The sequence below is a fragment of the Chrysochloris asiatica genome, unplaced genomic scaffold (genome assembly GCF_000296735.1).
Source record: "Chrysochloris asiatica unplaced genomic scaffold, ChrAsi1.0 scaffold00016, whole genome shotgun sequence".
NCBI lineage: Eukaryota > Metazoa > Chordata > Mammalia > Afrosoricida > Chrysochloridae > Chrysochloris > Chrysochloris asiatica.
The window spans coordinates 24,927,160-24,940,777 of record NW_006408534.1 but is presented as its reverse complement, the minus strand read 5'-3'; the positions used below and the strand labels follow the sequence as shown (position 1 = coordinate 24,940,777).

Below are 13,618 nucleotides of genomic sequence, written 5' to 3'. Positions count from 1 at the left end.
GTGACCATAAAATATATTGTCTAAATCAAGGCACTTTTGAAAGTGAAAGGGTTAGTATTATAATTCCACCAGGAAAACTGATATAATTGATACTAGACTTTACAAGCAAAAAAGAATAGTCATCTTAGTTTTAAAGAACACTGTTCTAATTAATACCATAGTGAGATTTTAAAATTTATGCTATAAATAAATCCTGATTAGGGAAGGAATACATATGAACATTTTCTTACCAATATCAATATACTTTGGATCCAAAGGCGTGCCTATAGAATTACAAAGAACAAGCACAAACTGCAAACAAATAAAACAAAGAGCATCAACACTCCTGCTCATGTTAAGAAAGGAAATAATACTTAACATATATCATGCTTATCCATTTTTCAAGTATAACTAATGAAGAAATTGATAAAAGTTGTTAGGTACCAAGAATAACACGCAAAAATAAACATAATCTAAAGATTAAAAAATATTTAAAATTAAACCAAGGCTGATTTCTCAATATAATTGAACACTGGTTTTTAAGAGTACACAAAAAAACTTAAGTACACTGGCTACTTTTCATTATTTACACTTCTGAAATTCCAGATCAGCTATAAATTTAAAATTCATTTCTATCCTATAATCAGTTATGTAAGAGCTAGCTTAATTTGTTACCGTTGCACCAAATGTTTCCATCTCATTCTCCTCCTTTGAAGCAACATATAAATAACATGAGAAATTCAGAAGAAGAAGAAGAAAAAAAGAAAACACGTTAATTGAGAAAAGACACAATCCCACCTAGAGAAAATGGCCTAAATGCCCACTGGTTAATAATGCAAATAATTATCAATGATTAAAATCAGGAAAAATAGTAAACCATAATGCACAATTCCCATCAGACTATTCTAAAGTGACAGTCTCATCCTTCCTAGTGTTAGTTATTCTTTCTGTTTAAGAAAGAATAACTCAGATGTTTTCCTAACTACAATTTCAAATAAACTAATTCTCCATGTAGTATTTAGATATAAACATAGAGTAGTCTCTCAAGTAAAATGTGTTTAATTTATTTCACAAATGTAAACTTAGTGGTAAAATTTATTTTTCACATTTCTGGTTGATAAAAGCTTGGCTCATAAAATAAAATAAAATAAAATTACCTATGAGTACTATGCTTCTTTTAAGAAATCATCTAAATGAAACCAAATAGTCAGTACTTACTCTAAAGCAAAGATGAGAAGGCAATGGGGGTGGGGAAGAGTAGGAACACTAGACTAATGGAAACAGAACAACCAGAATGGAAATGAGAATGTTACATTGTGAAAAATGTTAACTAGTGTCACTGTACAACCTATATAGAAATTGTTACACACAAACCTAATTTGCTGTGTCAACTTATATCAAAAATACAATAAAATATGATTTTTTAAAAAATTCCTTCTTATCAAATTTATATATAACCATGGTTCAATGATTCAAAGAGTTCTTACGACTTTTCAATAAAAATAGCAGTCCACCATAGCTTCCCATTTCCTACTCCCCAGAGAAAAATATTTTCAAAGCTGTAGGTTTGTTGCTAGTATGCTGAGAACTAAGCAGGAAAATAAGGCTACAAGTAACACTGAAGAATATATTTTAATTACTCAATTTTAAGCTGTCACTCATGCCCCTCAGTCCGGTATAAATATCAGTTTTGCTAGGCAATAGGAAAACAGTCCTGGTGTGGCACCGTAGGATAAGCAAGCATTCAACCTCAAGGTTGGTTTGAACCTCAAGGTCAGTGGTTCAAATTCACCAGTGCTTCCTGGAAACCCTACACAGGGTCACTATGAGTCAGAACCAACTTGATGGTACAAAACAACAACAACAACAGCGAGTTTAGTGCATGGGAAGGGACCTGGAATCTGCTTTATTATGTTTTGTTTGTTGTTGTTGTTGTTTAGTTTCCTCCTTCCTGCATAATCTCTAGTACTTCCAAATTGCTTTTCTGTTTGGTTTTCTCTCCCACCAGGTGCCTCATTCTGTGATGTAAACTGCTTGCTTTTTCTTTTCCTGCGTCAATAGTTTAGGATTCAGTATTCTTAGGTGAATTAAGGTAATTACCACTAATCTATCTACTTTATAACCTCCAAATTTTTGTTGCCAGGTGTGGCGCTTGTGGGATAATGCACTGGACTAAAAAATTGTTTGAACTGCAATGTCAGCAGTTCAAGCTCACCAGATGTTCCTCAGAAACCCTATACAGAGTCGCTATGTGTCAGAATCAACTCAGGGGCACTTAACAACAGCAACAACATGGGATTAAGGGTGTCTGTGTGTGTGTGTTTTAATCTCTTTAGTGTTGTTTTAGGGATTCCTGATAGGGCAATGGATTACAAACTGGGTTGCTAACTGCAAGGTCAAAAGTTCAGATCTACCAGTCATTCTGCAGGAGAAAGATGAGGCTTTCTGCTCCTGTAAAGACTTACAGCCTCGGAAACTCTATACAGGGTCACTATGAGTCAGAACTGACTCCACAGCAAACCACAACCAATGGTAGAAACTAGAGTCAAATGCAGCTATTCAAACTGCCACCTTTAGCCAAAATCTCTACACTTTCTAGAATAGCCAAAGAAATTAGTTCTCTATTGAAAAAGTAATACTTAAGAAAATATTTAAGTTGTAACTGTGCTTTTTTAAAAAGATGATATTCGTATTATTTAACTTACACTATGAGATACTGATTTTAAAGCAATATTAATTTCAAATAAAGTACATTTTTCATCATCAAAGGTAGCTCACACTATCAGAAATGGTCACTGTTACATAATTTCTTGAGTATTTATTTATACTAGACATCTGGTTATTCAACTTTGCTTATGGAATTTTAACTTGTAATAAAATTTTGGTATCTTAAGCATGTTTAAGAGACAAAAGCTGAAGAACTAAGATAATTCATATGAACTGCCAATGCTATACAAAACCAATGAAGACACATAGTTTCAAAAACAGATGTCTAGACTGCTGGCTTTACAGCAGTTGTCAGTATAGAAACCATGCAAGAGAAGATGGAAAATTACAGCCCAACTCAGCCAAGTAGTTAACATACCTATGCTTTAATATATCAAGAAACACCTACCTGAGGATGATTTTCATCAGCTTTAGTAGCCAAAATGCAGAAATCTCCACAGGTGGTAATAGAAACAAGACTCTTCACGTATTTAACGTATTTCTCATTGTTTTTTGTATCCCAAAAGACAACGCAGTACTCTGGACGATCAGGTCTGGTATATGCATAAACTACAGTATTTGAGCAATAGCCCCACTAGGAAGAAAAGGAAAAGGAGGAAAGGGAGAGAGAGAAAAGAGAAGAAGGAGAGAGGAAGGAATAAAGAGAGAGAAAAGCATAAATCAGTATTGACAAAGAAAAGTCATATGCATTGTATTTTAACTGTACAAAAAATGTGATGTATAATTTCCAGCCCTAACTAACGTAGTGGCTCATGGTGTGGTGGTAGAGGATTAGCACTGGACTGCACACCACAAGGTCAGCAGTTCAAACCACCAGCCATTTCCTATGGTAGGAACCAACTTGAGGGCACCTAACATATTGTTCAAAGCGAAACCACATCAAGCTTTTTGTACTGTGATTAACTTTTTTTAAATAAACTTTTTATTTTAAAACAGTTAAAAATACTCCACAGGAAAGTTGCAAAGATAGAACCCATTCAACACCCTTTACTGTGTGTCCAGTATTGTTAGCAACTTATATGATCATGGTACATCTGTCAAAACTAAAAGTCCTGGTTGTGGCACTGTAGGATAAGTACTGGACTGCAAGGTCAGTGGGTCAAACTCACCAGCCGCTCCTTGGAAACCTTATACAGGGTTGCTGTAAGTCGGAACTGACTCGACAGCACTTAACAACAACAAGGAATCCAACACTGATTCATTACTATTAATCAAATTCCACACTTTATTTGGATTTATTAGCTTTTCCCTAACGTCTTTTTTCAGGTCCAAAACCCAATCTGGAATTAATTATACCCAGTCATCTTGTCTCCTTAGGCTGTTCTGTGCTAGAAAAGTGTCTCAGTCTTTCCATGTTCTTCATGACCTTGACATGTTAAGAGGATATTACTGTTAGGTGTCATCAAGGAGGTTCCAATCATAGCAACCCTGTGCACAAGAGAATGAAACACTGTCCGGTCCTGTGTTATCCTCGCAGTTGCTGTTTGAGCCCACTGTTGCTGCCACTATTTCATTCCAAACAGAGTATGGGAACACTGAATGTTTTAAAATTGGGAAAGGTGTGCGACAAAGTTGTATTCTTTCACCATATTTATTCAACCTGTATGCTGAGCAAATAATACAAGAAGCTGGATTCTATGAAGAAAAGCGTGGCATCAGGATTGGAGGAAGACTCGTTAACAACCTGCGATATGCAGATGATACAACCTTGATCGCTGAAAGTGAAGAGGACTTGAAACATTTACTGATGAAGATCAAGGAACACAGCCTTCGGGATGGATTGCATCTCAATGTCAAGAAAACAAAAATCCTCACCAATGGACCAATAAACAACATTCTTATCAACAGAGAAAAGATTGAAGTTGTCAAGGACTTCATTCTTCTTGGATCAACTATCAACATTCGTGGAAGCAGCAGTCAAGAGATCAGACGACGTATTGCATTAGGCAAATCTGCTGCACAGGAACTTTTTAAAGTGTTGAAGAGCAGAGATGTCAGCTTGAGGACTAAGGTGCGCCTGACCCAGGCCATGGTGTTTTCAATAGCCTCATATGGATGTGAAAGCTGGACAGTGAATAAGGATGATCGTAGAAGAATTGATGCCTTTGAATTGTAGTGTTGGAGGCGAATACTAAAAGTGCCATAGACTGTCAAAAGAACCAATAGCTCTGTTTTGGAAGAAGTGCAGCCAGAGTGCTCCTTGGAGGCCAGGATGGCTAAGCTTCGTCTCTCATACTTTGGACATATTGTCCGGAGGGAACAGTCACTGGAAAAGGGTGTCATGCTGGGTAAGATGGAGTGTCAGAGAAAAAGAGGAAGACCTCCAACGAGATGGATCAGCCAGGTGGCATCATTGATGGCATCGAGTGTGGGAGCGGTAGTGAGGTTGGCTCAGGATCGGACATTGTTTCATTCTGCTGTGCATGGGGTCGCTATGAGTCGGTTCCGACTTGATGGCACCTGACAACAACAACCTGAGGGTCTTCCTCTTTATCAGTGACCCTCCATTTTACTTCTCCAAGCATGGTTACTTCTCCAGGGACTGGTCCTTCCTGACAGCCTGCCCAAAGTATAAGAGACATCCTCTCTTCCAACAAGAATTGCAGATTTGCTAGTCGTTAAGGGGTACTGGTCAGGTGTTTGGTAGAATGTCTCTCAGTTGGGTTTGTCTAATGTTTTATTCATGGTTAGACTGGGTTTTTTGGAAGAACATCACAGAAGCAAAGTGCTTTTGCTGCTAGTTTCGAACACAAAATCTTTCTTTCTGCTAGTTTTGAAAACATAACTTTCAAAAATATGTACTAGAAACAGATACTTTGAGCTAGAACAAAACTGTTTCTTTAAAAACATACTCTTTTTCAAATGGCTCTTAATAATCACCTTATAATCAGGTCGAATATTGGCAAAATATATAAAAGAATCAACCGATAACGCAATTTTCAGTCCGCCTCCTTCCCACGACAATGCAGTCATCTGTTTTCCAGGAACTTTTAAAGTACCGAGATGCTGAAAAAGAATTACGTTTAACTTAAAATATCATAAGCAACTTAAACCACAAATTACCACCAATCAAATCACTTCACAGAGATCAAAAGTGATTATGAAAATTATTTTATAAAAGGTTATTAATCAAAATCATTTTCTTTTAATCTTTAAAAGGAGAATCACTATGACAGAAAAAATGTACAAAATACATACAATGAATTTAATACCAAATATCACCATATGTAAGGTTCAAACCCATCAGCTGCTCCTCAGAAACCCTATACAGGGTCATTAGGAGTCAGAACCAACTCAACAGCACTTGATAACAACAACTAGATGTCATGGATTTAAATATGCAACTTTACTTTTATAAATAACCAAAGGGGGAAAAATAAACCCACAATGCTAATTAAAATACAACAGATTTGATTATAATATACATTCTCATTTTAGAGGTATTAAAATATTAAACAATTATGCTTCTTGGAATCAATGGCATATTATAGTAGCAAATCTAATCCTGAATTGACTTGCCTCTTTCTTCCCCTGAAAGCAACATGGCAACATGTCCTATTGCTTTTCCTCCTTCCTACCTTCCACTACAATAGCCTCATTTCTTGACTGAACTACTGTGTTGTTTTTGTTGTTGTTAAATGCCATGGAGTTGGTTCCGAGGGTTTCCAAGGCTGTAAATCTTTACAGGAACAGAAAGCCTCATCTTTCTCCTGCGGAACAGCTGGTAGTTTCAAACTGCTGACCTTGCAGTTCACAGGCCGATTCGCAACCACTACGCTACCAGAGTGCTGTGGACTAATGCATCAGACTGCAAAGCCATTTGAACTACAAGGTTGGCAGTTCAAGCTCACCAGCTGCTCCTTGGAAACCCATTACAGGGTCGCTATGGGTCAGAATCGACTCGACGGCACTTAACAACAAGTAATTCGTTATGCCAAAATCTGGCTTCCCAAATGGTCAGATTATCTTGTAAATTTCATGATAAAATGCTAAGTGAGACCTGCAATCTGAAGCTACTAACCAAAGACATACACCTATTAGTTCATCATTTGTACTAACAATATTCCAAAAAGAAAAATATGACAAGTGCATACCTTTTCTTCTACTCCTCTTTCCCCTACCTTATCCACTGTACTTTTAAATGGAAAGAAAGAAGTTCAAATTAATACTTTTACCTCACCAAATGGAGTGTAGAACTGTACAATGTTTACATCTTTATCCTGAGCGATGGCCTTCTGGGATCCTGCCACAGCTAACACACTACCAGTGTGGTTCCATTGGATACTTACGACATACATGCCGATATCAATTAAGACAGGATCTACCCAAAAAGAAAAATCATTAGGGAACTGTTGGTTTTAGAACTTTATAACCTTAAGAATAATTCTTAAATTTATACTTAATTCTTCACATTAAAACAAAATTACTTACTTTGGTCAGTCTCATGTCTCATTATTTGGCATCTCCCATTATCAAAACAAATAGCAAGGCAAGGGCAATCTGGCTCCACATAGCCTTCTGTGCCATGGTACCAATGTATTCCAGCAATACTGATTGCTCCAGTGACATTCACCAAGCAGTTAAGTTTCATTTTCATCTAAATAAAATTGGCTAGGTTAATAGATTATATTTTACAATAGATCACTGTGAATACAGTATTATAGAAATACAGCTGAAAAGAAACTTTTAAAATGTAATTTCAAATAGAAGCTCCATCATTTAATACTTATCTGACCCTGACAGATGACTTCACCTGAACCTCAGTGTTCTCCATTTGTAAAATGAAGATTAAAGGCTAAAGAATTTTTTGTGCCTCAAATGAGGTGAGTTTATGAAAGTACTTTACAAATAGTCACATATCATGGAAAATGTAGCTATTACTACTCCCACCAATGAGTAGATTTAGGTAATGCCTTCACCCTAACTAGAAACAAAGACTCCTGTCTATAAGTTCAGTGATATATCAGCTAAATCTTGCAAAGCCAAATTTTTCACCAGATTATGGCTTTGTGACTATACTATTTTGATCTCTTTTCAAGTGTTAATTTTTCCTCTTACTTTCAAATCTCCCATTCTTTTTTACATTCTTGCTACAAAAATGTCTTTGGTATTTGTAAGTACTTTAGCTTCAGGTATGAGAAAACACAAAAACTTAACATCACCTTTAACATTAACCTTCTACTTCAATACACTGAAAACCTATCCTTCATAGCTATCAGAAAATCTCAACTAAAAGCTAAACTCTTAACATGTTGCATTAATTTACTCTGAATCAATCAAGAAGTTTTTTAATAAAATAAAATTGAGACCATTGGGGAAAAAATCCTGATTAGACTTTAAGTACACAAATCATCATTAATAATTGCGTAATTATATATAAAACAATGTTATCTATTTGTATAAAACAAATGAATATATGTACATATACATGCAATATGCTGTTTGATTTTTTTGACTGCTGCTTCCTTAAGTGTTGATTGTAGGTGCAAACAAAATGAAGTCTTTGACAACTTCAATCTTTTCTCCATTTATCATGATGTTATTTATTGGTCCAGTTCTGAGGATTTTTGTTTTATTTACATTGAGGTATAATCCATACTGAAAGGCTGTAGTCTTTGATCTTTATCAGTAAGTATTTAAAGTCTTCTTTGCTTCCAAGCAAGCAAGGTTGTATCATCTGCATATCTTAGGTACTTAATGACTCTTCCTCCAAACCTAACACCATATTTTCCTTCATATAATCCAAGTTCTCAGATTATTTGCTCAACATACACATTGAATAAGTATTGTTAAAGGATACAACCCTGATGCACACCTTTCCTGATTTTAAACCATTCAGCATCCTCTTGTTCTGTTCAACCCACTGACTCTTGGTCTATATACAGGTGCCTCATTAGCACATTTCATGATACTACTTCGTCTTCTTGAGCTGCCCTTGGAATTTTCTGTTCACCATTTTTTACTTTCTCATTTCTTCCAGTCACTTTAGCTTCTCTGTACTCAAGAGCAAATTTCAGAATCTCTTCTGACATCCATTTCTCTCTTTCTTTTCTTTCTGTCTTAATGGTCGTTTGCTCTCCTTTATTGTTTGACCATGAGTATCTTATGTATTAAAGGAGCTCTGGTAACATACTGGTTACGAGTTGGGCTGCCAACCTCAAAGTCAGCAGTTCAAAACTACCAGAGGTTCTTCAGGAGAAAGATGAGGAGTTCTGCTCCTGTAAAGATTTACAGCCTTGGAAACCCTGTGCCGGGTCACTATGAGTCAGAACTGACTCCACGGTACTTAACAACAACAACAAAATGTATTAAATCTGTTCTTGAGATAGTCTCTAAATTCAGATAAGATATTCAAGGTAATATTTTGGCTCTCATGGACTTATTTTCATTTTCTTCAGTTTCAGCCTGACCTTGCATATGAGCAATTGATGGTCTGTTCCACAATCGGTCCCTGACCTTGTTTTGGCTGGTGATATACAACTTCTCCATCATCTCGTCTCACAGATGTAGTCAATTTGATTATTTTGCATTCCATCTGGTGAGGTGCACATGTTTAGTTGCCTTTTACGGTGTTTGAAATATGCATTTGCAATGAATAAGTTATTGGTCATGTAATAGTCTACCATGTGATCCTCAGCATCATTGCTATCACCAAGGTCATGTTTCCCAACTACTGATCCTTCCACTTTGTTTCCAACCTTTGGTTTCCAATCACCAGAAATTATCAATTCACCTTGATTGCATGTTTGATCAACTTCAGACTGAAGAAGTTGGTTGAATTCTTCGATTTCATCATCACTGATTTTAGCTGTTGGTGTGCATATTTGAATAATAGCAGTATTAACTGGTATTACTTGTATAGTGTATGGATATTAGCTTATCACTGACAGCATTGTACTTCAAGACAGATCTTGAAATTATTGCTATAAAAATGTCTTGGGTATCTGCATGTACATTTTTGCTTTAGGTACAAGAAAACACAAAAATTAAATTTCATATCATATTACTCATTGACCTTCCACTTCAAAACACTGAAATCATGTCCTTCACAGCTACAGAAAACCTGAACTAAAAGCTATCCTCTTAACATGTTGCATTAATTTACCTTGAGTCAACCAAAACATTTTTTTTTAGCAAAAAAATTTAAGACCAATGGAAAAAAAAACTTCTCATTAGACTTTAATTACACAAACCATCATAAATAATTGCATGCATACATGAATAATATACAAAATAATGATATAGAACTGTATAAAACTAATGAATATATATGCATATATGTATATGTATATATACACTGGTATATTCTTACTTACTAGAAAATTCCCTCGATTATCATAAATGTGTATTTCCCCATTTGCCATTCCAAACAGTAAGATTTTACTATCTGCAGACCATGCTACATGACATAGCTGTATACCCTTCAGATCTTTTCCCCATATACGATTCCCTAAAGCAAACATAAAAAACAATTATTTCATCAAAATTTCCATGTCATGGAGGGGATTATAACCATGGCAATGAAACAATATACTATAGGATGAATGTAAAACTGATATTCTCCCATGTAAACTCTCACATAATTCACAATAAAATTTTTAAAAAAAAGAAGAAACTATTTCAGTAAAGAATAGTAAAAATTAAAATTTATAGTGGTAGAAACAGCCTAGGTATGCATTCTCTTTTTGCATTTTCCCATGAAATTCAGATTCAGACATATTTTAGCTGCTTTACTTCTGTTATGACCAACTAAGCTTACAAACTACATGGACTCTTCTGCAAACAACAATAAACTTGACAAAATGAAAAAAAAAAAAACCTAATAATTTCCATGCCATGACCCTCCAGCATTGTTTCCAAAGCCTTCATCACCCTCAATAGCTCTGACATTGTCCACAGCACTTGTCAGTCATTCCATTTATATAGTCCATAAATATTTATTAAGTTCCTAAAACCCAAAACAAAGCCTAGTATCATTGATTCGATTCCAAGTCATAGCAAGCTTGTAGAGGGCTTCTGAGACTATAAATCTTTATAGGAGCACACCACAGAGTAGTTGCTGAATTTGAACCACCAACCTTGTGGCTAGCGGTCCAAAGGTTAATCCTCTAAGCCACCAGGGTGTTATAAGCCAAATACTGTGCTATCTAGGTAAGTAACAGCTACTGCAAATGTTTCCCCCCTCTTCTAAACTAGCCCCAGAATATCAATGTCAATAAGCAAATCAGTCAATCTTCTACTTCAGATAGAAAATTAAAACTTTCATAAAAGAAACTCCTTATTCCAACTTTATATATTCAGAACATAACTGAATCTACACATATCTATTTTTTTTTTTTGCTTCCTAATACAAAGGAAGAGGTGTCCTCTTACCCTATCTCCCATCTAAGGAGCTCTGGTCATACAGTGGTTATGAGTAGGGCTGCTAACCTCAAGGTCATCAGTTCAAAATTACCAACCATTGTGTTGTGAGAAAGATGAAGCTTTCTGCTTTCTGCTTCTGTAAAGATTTTATCTCCTGGGAAACCCTATGCAAGGTCGCTATGCGTCGGAACTGACTCCACTTCCTCACCTCCCATTCAGAGTTCAACCCAGACCAATCTAGCTTCTTCCCCACAACTCCACCACAACTGCTTTCACTGGTTACTAACAGACTGATGTTAAATCCAATGGATGCACTCTTTCCTTCTAGATACTCATATCTCCCATGAGTCCATGTACTCCTTTATTTCCAAGACTGTCATTTTTCAGTATCCTTTAAGGAATTTTTCTTCTGCCCATCAGTTAAATGCTGCTGGTTCTTACACCACAAATGGCCTTTAGTTTTTTCCCCCATTTCAATTAGCAAATTTCCAAAATTATGCTTTTAGTCCAGCTATTTCCAAGCTGAAGATTTATATAACTATGAAATGAGTATATTTACTTGAATGCCCTATGGCATGACAAAATAAAAATACTCAAAATGGAAATAGTCCCTCAAAACCAATCTTTCTCCCATATGTTCAATTCTAGTGAAAGGTACCACTATTCAAAGTCTACTGTTGTACAGTCTAACAATGTAGAGAAAAGTTATATAATTAGGCAGATAAATTTTTAAAATCCTGAAAAGTTAATTAACTTTTTAAGTACCATGATGGTCATGGTGGTGGCAGTGTGCCATGGAGTCAGTTCTGACTAACAGTTACCCTGCATACAGTTTCCGAGACTATCAATTTTTACGAGAGCAGAAAGCCCCATCTGTCTCCCACAGAATGGCTGGTTTTTTTGACCTGTTGACCTTGACGTTAGCAGCCAAACTCGTAACCACTACACTACCAGAGCTCCTTAAAAGTACCAGGTAGGAAATTTTAAAAAGCATAAATATTCTTTCTTGAACATACTTAAAAACAAATAAATAGTTAGGGACTAAACGGTGGTTCTTTAATGTCATCTAATTGGAAATCAACTGTTTTCTTTTTTAAGCTTTTTTTATCAGAATACTAACATATGATAATTAACTTAAATCTCTAAAGATAAAAAGTATCAGCTAAATCCTGATCTTAATGTCTAATCAATGCATTACCATCCACTGAACCAACAATCACAGCCCCATCTTCATATACAATGCAGATCTTCTGTCCATCAGCATTCCAGCTCATACTCCGGACCACTGATTTATTTCTATTGTTGATCATTTCCTCATACCAGGAGCCTGTTTACACAAGGAGACACAAAAAAAGCTACAAGTCAAAACTTGCACATTACATCCATTAGGTGGCACTTAAGAGTTGGAGTACTGGTGTGACATTGTAAGATAAGCACAGGACTCCTAGCTGCAAGGTCAGTGGTCCTAACTCACCAGCTGCTCCTCAGAAACCCTACATAGGGTGGCTATAATTCAGAACAGACTAGACAGCACTTAACAACAACAAAAAATTGGAAACATTCTATAAAATGTACTGTGGAACAAATAATTTTCTATAACATGAGATATAAAACCTCAAATCCAACATAAACAGAATGAAAATTTAACTTAAACCTTGATTATTAAAGATTGCTTCAAAGACTTTCACAGAAAAACATAAAACATGCCTAGCAAGTTTCTTTCTCTTGCTTTCTTCCTCTTTTGATTTTTTTTGTTAATTAAAAATGAAAATTTCATTTGCTTTTATAGAGCTAAAATGACTTGTTTTGCACAAAGCCTAACATCTCCCACCTGAATAACACTCTTCAGGTAACCATGAAAAGACAAAAAAAAACACAATAATTTTATACGCATGCATAAATTCACCAATGATGTATTATTATAACTGTATTAAATATAAGCATAATAGGCAAAGTTCTAAGACTATATGAGTAATTCTTAAGTTATTCACATTATATCTGAGATTTGACATCACCAGCTAATGACAAAAATATTCTTGTTATACATGGAATTGGGCTAAGATGTGACTTGTCTTGTAGTATAGCCAGTTTGAGCCAGGTTTTTTTCTATTTTGTTTTTGTCTTATTCAAGGTTTTACCTTATTCTTAAAAAGGCAACTCTGGCCTGCAGCCAAGCAAATAATCATGTAATTTGGAATAACTAGTCCAGGGGTGGGGAACTTTTTTCTCCTAAAATTTATAACATCATTTGCAGGCCACACAAAATTATCGACTTAAAAATTAGCCTGCTATATTTGGTCAAACATTCAATTAACTCACCTCTAATATGATGGCTGGAATTGAATTGCATTTGCCTTGGTAGGGCCAGACCAAATGATTTCGTGGGCTTTATACGGCCCATAACCTGGTGTGGCACTGTAAGAGCAGCACTGGATGTAAACAACAAGGTTGTTGTTGTTGTTGTGAAGTGCCGTCGAGTCGGTTCCGACCCATAGCGACCCTGTACAGGGTTTCCAAGGGTGTAAATCTTTACGGGAGTAGAAAGCCT

The 13,618-nt window shown here is 35.7% G+C and overlaps 1 protein-coding gene across 1 annotated transcript in view; it reads right to left on the bottom strand.

The window, feature by feature from the left end:
* The window catches only part of WDR35 (WD repeat domain 35), a 103,116-nt gene that overhangs the window by 79,157 nt on the left and 10,341 nt on the right, over positions 1-13,618 (bottom strand). Inside the window, exons 5-12 of the mRNA XM_006835310.1 lie at positions 12,269-12,397; positions 10,023-10,156; positions 7,138-7,303; positions 6,882-7,027; positions 5,587-5,712; positions 3,095-3,280; positions 655-687; positions 231-291 (exon numbers count right to left, since the gene is read on the bottom strand). Of these exons, the coding sequence (XP_006835373.1) occupies positions 231-291; positions 655-687; positions 3,095-3,280; positions 5,587-5,712; positions 6,882-7,027; positions 7,138-7,303; positions 10,023-10,156; positions 12,269-12,397 (981 nt within the window). The remainder of the gene's footprint in view (positions 1-230; positions 292-654; positions 688-3,094; positions 3,281-5,586; positions 5,713-6,881; positions 7,028-7,137; positions 7,304-10,022; positions 10,157-12,268; positions 12,398-13,618) is intronic.